This window comes from Zingiber officinale, chromosome 8B, assembly GCF_018446385.1.
Source record: "Zingiber officinale cultivar Zhangliang chromosome 8B, Zo_v1.1, whole genome shotgun sequence".
In the NCBI taxonomy this organism is placed as follows: Eukaryota; Viridiplantae; Streptophyta; class Magnoliopsida; order Zingiberales; family Zingiberaceae; genus Zingiber; species Zingiber officinale.
Genome location: NC_056001.1, coordinates 3,409,590 through 3,417,549, shown reverse-complemented (window position 1 = coordinate 3,417,549; position 7,960 = coordinate 3,409,590). Strand labels below are relative to the sequence as shown.

Genomic DNA, 7,960 nt, shown 5'->3' with positions numbered 1-7,960 from the left:
CTTCCCTATTCGTGTCAGCGTCGAAACGCTCCGAGGACGGTTCTTTCCTTGAGGGTATTCCAGAAGAGGTCCATCGTAAGGAGTTAATCTACTGCAAAAGGCGAAATCGATCGTAAGGAGTTAATCTAAGATCAAACGGGAGGGAGATAGAGAGAGAGAGAGATGGAAGCGAACAGCGGCAGCGGAGGCCGGAGAGTGGACGGGAGCGCCAAGGCAAGAGTGGTGGAGCAGATCAGCCAGGCGGTGCAGTCGACCTCTAATCTCCTTCGCCTCATGCAGGAGTCGTCTCCTTCCCAGGTTTGGGGAGGTTCTTTGTTCTCTCATGTTTAAATGCTCTAAAATATTGCATCGGCTAAATTCCTGTAGCTGAGATTTTTACCTAATAACCCGTTGGCATTGCACTAACATTTTCCTGAGCATAATATGCCATTGAGAAACTTCAATTGTGGAAAACAATTCCGGGTGGAAACTCGAACTGGTAGGTTGATTTCGCAATGTGAATTGCAACTTAGATAAAGTAGAGGGCGACAATTAGGAAATCATCAATTTCAACAATCTCGGTACTATGTTGTGTCAATTGATCATTTATCTACATGAAGCTCTGTTACTGATCCTAGATAATTAGGAAAGTTGCAGTGTAGTCACAATTCTTGTTGATAGTTTCAGTTTGCCTGATTTTGATTCTAACAAGATATGCATATGAAGAGAAGAAAAGTTCAATTTATATAAAGAAATTGGACCAAATAAGACTAAAATTTCATTTATATTTTGTTGAGATAGATCACAATTTGTTGAGATTTCTCTAACCTCGTGAAGGTTCATTATGAATAAATCAACTATGAAGAGAGTAGTATCTCGAGACTATGGACATGAAGGTTCAGTGTTTAAAGGGTGTATAATTACAAGACTGTTGAAACTATACTGGAAATTTCTGAACCTTAGGCACTCTAAGGTCATGTTTGTCTGAATATGTTTGCATCATGCATTTTATGTGTTTCTTCATGTGCGAATGATTTTTAACATAAAAATGTAAAAGACCTCGGAAGAGACTCCAGACATTAACCCATTGTGGGTCTTAGGGCATCTCCAATGCAAGGTTTGTAAGAGGTTTCTAAAATCAAAAAAGTTGAATAAAAAAGCTTGAACCATTGTAGAGGTGCTGCTCTAAGTGAGCAGTAGTGAAAACTCAAACCTCCTCGTTTGTATCAAATTGATGTAATATGCATGGAGCCATACAACTACATGTTATGAATTAAATCACAAAAAGGCTCACTTAGAGCTTTAACTATTGGGATGTTTCAATGAGTTTTTATAATGTTGATGTGGCATATTGGAATCATTAAAAAAAAAACTCATTTAGAGCTTTAACGATTGAAGATGCCCTTACATTAGAAAGAACTTTTTCCTTGGGATCACCCATTCCATTGCTAATTCCAAATTCTTAGTTATTTGCTCTTTCTCTGTGTGTGTGTGACCATTATTCTCAATATGTGTTTGCGACAACTGTTTGGGATTGGCAACGTGAATATCATCCCTCAGTTATGCTCTATGCATTTGTATTAGATTGAGTAGTTTCTTTGATGACCCTATATGCTTATATCTTCCACTCTAATGGATTCAACCTTATGTATATGTATATTTACATATATAGAACAGAGAATAAGCAACTTAGCATCACCTCAAAGGCATGTCGATCACAACTATCTGCACAAATGAGTTCATAGCAAGAGTTGATAAAATCTCTGTGCGGTTAGAAGAGTGATAAGGAGTCACTTTTTTATCCAAATGCCCTAGTTGCCTTGAGTTTTTGAATTGTAATGAAAACGCACTTTTGTCAATAAAGAGAGAAAATGTTAAAAAGATAAAAGTTATTTATTGCAATCTATGCTTTGGAAAGTGCTTTTAAGTAATTATTTTTCCTTAAATTTGTAAAAGTCATATATCATATCATTGATATGTTTTCCCTTGGTATTTCATTTTTATACCTTTCTCAATCCTCACTATTTGAAAACTCTCCTACCTATTTTTCTTGACTTTGAATGTTACAATATGTTTTAGATTTGTATATTTATATTTATATTTTTAACTACTCTTCTCCAGTGTTGATATCACAGCTAATATTACTTCAAAACTTTAGAATGAGGTCCAAAGAATGTGCAAAATTAACATTAATAAAATTATATTAGAATTATTGTGATAGATATTTAATTAATCAATATTATTTGTTAAGTCATGTCCATTATATCTTTTTTAGTTTCTTGCACTTTTAATACAGTTTTAATAAAATCGCATTTGAATGGTAGTTTTTGTAAACCCAGTATGAACATTTTCCCAGAAAAAAGCCATGTCTATATAGCTAACATCTGTGTACTTATGCACTGGACCGTTGCTTAATCTATTTTGGACCTATACTAATAGGAAGCACTTCTGTAACGATTGCTCAACAAACATTTATCTGCAGATTTGCTATCTCCTGTCTAATGAAATTGGTGATGCTTATTCAATGTGTTTGCATTGCGCTTTTGATTAACCTGTGTATCTCTTTTCCTTTTCTTCTTCTAGGTTCAATTGGCAAAGCTGCCAAAGAATCTCTTGGCCAAAGTATCTACTATTAAGAACACCGGGCACGTAAGTAGCTGGTCAGTTGAGATGTAACTGTGATTGATTAACCTTCGAAGTTGTTTAATTTCAAGATTTGGCTGATCGCTCTTAGGTCCTGGAGCAACTGCCTCGTGTCATTTCTTCCTTGGATGCTTACATAGAAAGCAGCTTGCATAGGTCAGGCTTCCATTGCAGTTGTGTAGTAATCCTTTTTTTGGTACCTCAGGAAAATATCTGTGCACAGTGCATATAAGGGTTTGTTTTGCTGCTTTGAATTTATAATCTATTAGGAGGTAGTATATTGCCCTTGTTAAACTGTTTAAAGTGTTCATGCCACCTCCAAGTATTTAAGAATGACTTATTTTGGTTTCAAGTCTTTGACAGGCCATGCCTGATGATTGATTTGATTTCCAAACTATACATGCTCCATTCTTGCAATGTTATGTCTAATATCCAGAAACTATATACATTTCATTTCTCCAAACTATACAGACTTGAATTTGCACAGTTTAATTCTTACAACTTTTGATCCACAGTGCTACGCAGCTGATGCCTGTCACCCAGTTGCTTTCTAACATGCAAAACTCTCAGCTCAAGCATGCATTTCCAGCCAGTCGGCAAGGTGAAGAGCCAAAAGAAATCGAGTCAGCAAAAATCGATGAAGCCTAATCTTCTTCTGGCGTTGGAATTTCATCCTTAACTTGCAGATTAGTTGCTAACATTACCAAATTGTAACTATCGACGTAGAATATCTTTTCATATTGATTTCATATTGCACTTGTATCAAAAGACATCAAATGATATAACTTCAGCTTTTTACCGAACCAACGACATAGGTAAGTTTTTAAAATGATCAAATCGCATAGGATAATTTAAAATTATCAAATTACGGCATCATATTGCACTTGTATCTATTTCTAATTTTATCTTTATATTGATATTTTGATGTAGTCGAATCAATTTGGTTTTGTATCGAAACGTCAAAATTTTAATCAAATCAGTCGATTGATTGTTTAAATTAGTGGATTGATTTTTTTCGAAATCAATTTTAGATAAAATTGGTTGATAGATCAAACGATCTCGGGTTGACATGAAATTAATTCTTATGTATTCATCTATCTCTCTTTATTATATTTATACCCTCAAACATCAATTTGGCATCTGGTATATCAGTTAGTTTTGTCTAAAATTGATTGATTAATCAAATAACTTTGAATTGACATGAAACTAATTTCTACGTGTTCCGCTATCTCTCCTAATTATATTCATGCACATTTGACTTAATATATTGAGAGCAATGCTTTTTTGAACACAAATATATTTAAAAAATTTAATTCCTATTCAAAAAATTCTGCTGATAACCAAACGACTAAACGACTTCGAATTAACATGAAACTAGAGCTTATGTGTTTGACTAGTTCTCCTGATTATATACATGCCCTCAGACTTCAATTTGACCTTGTATATTAAGAGTAATGATTTTTTGAACATAAATTAAAATTTTCAAATATATTCGTGTTCAAAAAAATTATTACTCTCAATATATTAAATTAAATTAATATTTGAGGGCATGAATATAATCAAAAGAACTAGCTGAACACATAGGATCGAATTTTATGTCAATCTAAGATTATTTGGTGCATCAGCCGATTTTTCCTAAAACTGGCTTATAGACCAAATGGCTTTGGATTGACATAAAACTAGTTCTTATGTGTTTGTCTACCGCTCTTGATTATATTCATGTCCTCAAACTTCAATTTAACTTAGTATATTAGAGTAATGATTTTTCAAACACAAATTAAAATCCGGAGAACTAACCGAATACATAGGATTTAGTTTCATATTAATCCGAGGTCATTTGATTTATCAGTCCGATTTTTTGAACAATTGATATTTGAAGGCATGGATATAATCAGAAGAGATAAATAAACACATAGAAATAGTTTCATATCAATTTGAGGTCGTTTTGTCTATCAACTAATTTTATCTAAAATTGATTTTGATTAAAAAAATCAGTCAATTGATTTGATTAAAATTATGAAATTTCGATATAGAGTCAAATTGATTCGGCTATTTAAAACCTTCAATGATAAGATAAAATTAGAAATAAGTACGTGATTTAATAATTTTAAAATTATTTTAAGATTTAATAATTTTGAAAACTTATTTACAGTAAAAAATTGGTATAACTTGGATAAACCATTATAATAAAACACATAAATATCAGAAGAATGAAATTCGATGGCAATTTCGAGCTCATTGGCTTTCGATAGAATTTTTTTTTTCAAAGTAAGTTAAGAAAAATAAAGGATCGAGGATGTTCGAAAGTTCTTGATAAGATTTTTTTTTTAATGAAGTTTTGATCGTGCTTCTCTTTTATATAATTCGAGATTATCTTTTTAAGAAAATCAAGGATCAAGTCTCTAATAAAAATTAGCACTAAATATTAAAAATAATGTAATAAATGTATGATGCGATGACGATGGGCCTCCCACCCCTGCTATCACGGTGAAAATCAAAGGAGTTCAAAGTCAAGACGGTCAACGGGTTGACGGTGTTGACCGGTCGGGCGAATCATACTCTGACGAGGGATTATGCACCAACCCACCGACACAAGGAATAATCAAGTCAATGCTCAAAGGACACGCAGAAGCTGAGCCGAGCGGCTCCTCCGCTCGGCCTAGCAGCAGACTCGATATCAGCCGAGCACGCGGACAGTAACCTGCCCGTCGAACGGCTATCCCGCTCGGCCAAGTAATAGAGAATGTGGACAGTGGGCTTCCGGCCGAGTGATCATCCCGCTCGGCCCAGCAACGGACGACACTTGGACATGAGACTTTTAGCCTAGCGGCTATCCCGCTCGACGTGACAGTAGACAGCAGACATCACAGGGATAGCAGAATTCTAGCCGAGCGGCTATTCCGTTCGACCAAGCAATAGACACAGCAGGATATCTTTGGACGCCCTTTTGGGAGCTAGTGCCGCTGACAGGCGGCATGGTCAGACAGAAAATCGTACGGAAAAAGCTTCTACTGTCATTTCAAATATATGCTTGGGCCGTTAAGGTACCGTGTCAGGGACACTTTATTGACACGTCTTTTCAGAGAAAGCTTTGAGATGCGTGCTCACCTTGGGAAGCGTGCACGGGCGCTTCCGGGGCTCAATATAAAGGGGGTCTAAGCTGTTGAGGTTGGAAGGTTGCAAATATAGTTTCATATTGAAAACACATGGGAAATATCATGAGTTTATAAAAGAAAAGATATCTCCATTGGAATGAGACATTTTGGGTAGAGCCCAAGAGCAAAATCATGAGGGCTTAGACCCAAAGTGGACAATATAATACCATTGTGGAGATATCTAAATTGTTTTCAATCCTACAATTGGTATCAGAGCTTGGACCGCCAAAAGGTTTAACCGTTGACTGTGCATAAGAAATATGGTCTGATTGAGCCATGTGGGTACAATATTGACCTCGAACAAAGAAAGCGGGGGCTCCTATGTTCGGATCAAAATGACTAAACACCAGGCAGGAAGTCCTAGTTGCGACTAGGCAAGGAAGTCCTAATAGGTTGGGTGGATCGAGGGGTAGGAAGACCTGATGGGTTGAGGATCGGGCATGGGAAGATTGTGGTCCTTTGTTTGAGGGGGGATTGTTGGGGTTGTAAGGTTGCAAACATAGTCCCACATTGGAAATACATGGGAAAGATCATAAGTTTATAAGAGAAAAGATATCTCCATTGGAATGAGGCCTTTTGGATAGAGCCCAAGAGCAAAATCATGAGGGCTTAGACCCAAAGTGGATAATATACTACCATTTTGGGGATATTTAAATTATTTTCGATCCTACACAAGCATCGGCGGAGGTATGCTTTTCATGTGATTTATATTGTAGTTCTTGCTTCTTCTTGCTTCGCCAGAGACTGACTTGAGCGTCGGAGGGTCATCACCAGGGACCCCTTCCCTGGCTCAACACTGACGCTGCTTGTGTTATAGGCGGGAGCAAAGTCCACCGGAAGTCAGCAGGAGCGCCACATCCCCAGCATTCATCTCTTCGACTTTCGGGCAGGATCGTATTTGGCGCTGTCTGTGGAAACGTCACCTGAATCCGATCCGAGAAGATGGAAGACACTAGACGACTAACGATCGTGGCACTCACCGTGGCATCCTCCTCTCCGCCGTCGCCGAGCCCGAGGGCTTCTTCATGTTCTTCTTTCCACTGCTACCACGAACCAAGAGGGGAACCTCTACTCCCCTTTCTCGTCGCCTTCCTTCTCCTCTCTCCCTTCTCCACGTCGGCCTCGCCCAGGAGCCTAGATGCAGACTCCTGCAGCCACCGCCGCCGCCCCTAGCGGCTGACGCCGCTTCCTACGGCCAACGTCGTTGCCTCCAGTGGTCGGCGCCGTCTCCAGCGATCATCGCAGCCGCTGTCACCTCTTCCTGCGGTATTACAGCCGACTCCGGCTTCCCGACCGTCGACTTCGACGGCTGTATAGTCACTGTCCCCTCCGCTTTCGGCGCAGATCCGATCCAACGCCATGTTTCCGGACATCTGTTGTGTTTCCGGCCATCGAGTCGTGGTGTTCTGCTCTTTGTATTACTATTATGATTGTGAGACGCTTTTACCAGCCAGCCTATGAGTCGTTAGTGTGTGTCGTATTCCGGCCTGCAAGCCGCCTTGTGGGTACATGTTACACCGGATTCCACGTCGCCGCTCCCAGACCCGGCTTCTCAACTAACTCACATCCATCCATCCGTCAAGGCCGCGACGACTCGATCATCATAGCGATCAGCTCACCGAGTCATCCGATGGCACCCCCCCCCCCCCCCCCGGCCCCCCCGGGGCCAGGGTACGTTCTCGTACTCATTAATCGTGGATTTACTTCTCTAGTAATATCTGACTGCTCATATGTTCGCAGGACCCACCTCGAGCATCGAGGTATCAAGGATCAGGGCAACCCGGTCGCTGGCTGCAGGTGTTGTTGACCAGAGGACTTCGGATGACTTGGTCAACATAGAGGACAACTCACCATCCGGGTCATGAAGATACTGTTAGGATCCTTTCGTACGGCTAGAGAGGGGGGTGTGAATAGCCGACCCCAATTCGTTCGATTCTTTCTACAATGTCGAGTTAGCGCAGCGGAAATAAAACAATAGAAGCGACAAGGAAAGAAATCAAACCTCAAACTCAATGGATGTAACGAGGTTCGGAGATTAGGGCTCCTACTCCTCGGCGTGTCCGTAAGGTGGACGAGTCCGGTCAATCCGTCGGTGGATGAGTCCCCGGAGAACCGGCTAATAATATACTCCTTGTGGGTGGAGAAACCTCACCACAGAGTCTCTTGCAACAGCAAGATAAGTG

General features: G+C 39.5%; 1 protein-coding gene across 1 annotated transcript; it reads left to right on the top strand.

Moving 5' to 3' along the window:
- Positions 1 to 25: 25 nt before the first annotated feature.
- LOC122014303 (tobamovirus multiplication protein 2B-like) lies at positions 26 to 3,429 on the top strand. The gene is made up of 4 exons (XM_042570498.1): positions 26 to 297; positions 2,563 to 2,628; positions 2,714 to 2,778; positions 3,138 to 3,429. The coding sequence occupies exons 1-4, from the start codon at positions 163 to 165 to the stop codon at positions 3,268 to 3,270; spliced, it is 399 nt and encodes a 132-aa protein (XP_042426432.1). The 5' UTR covers positions 26 to 162; the 3' UTR covers positions 3,271 to 3,429.
- Positions 3,430 to 7,960: the final 4,531 nt, after the last annotated feature.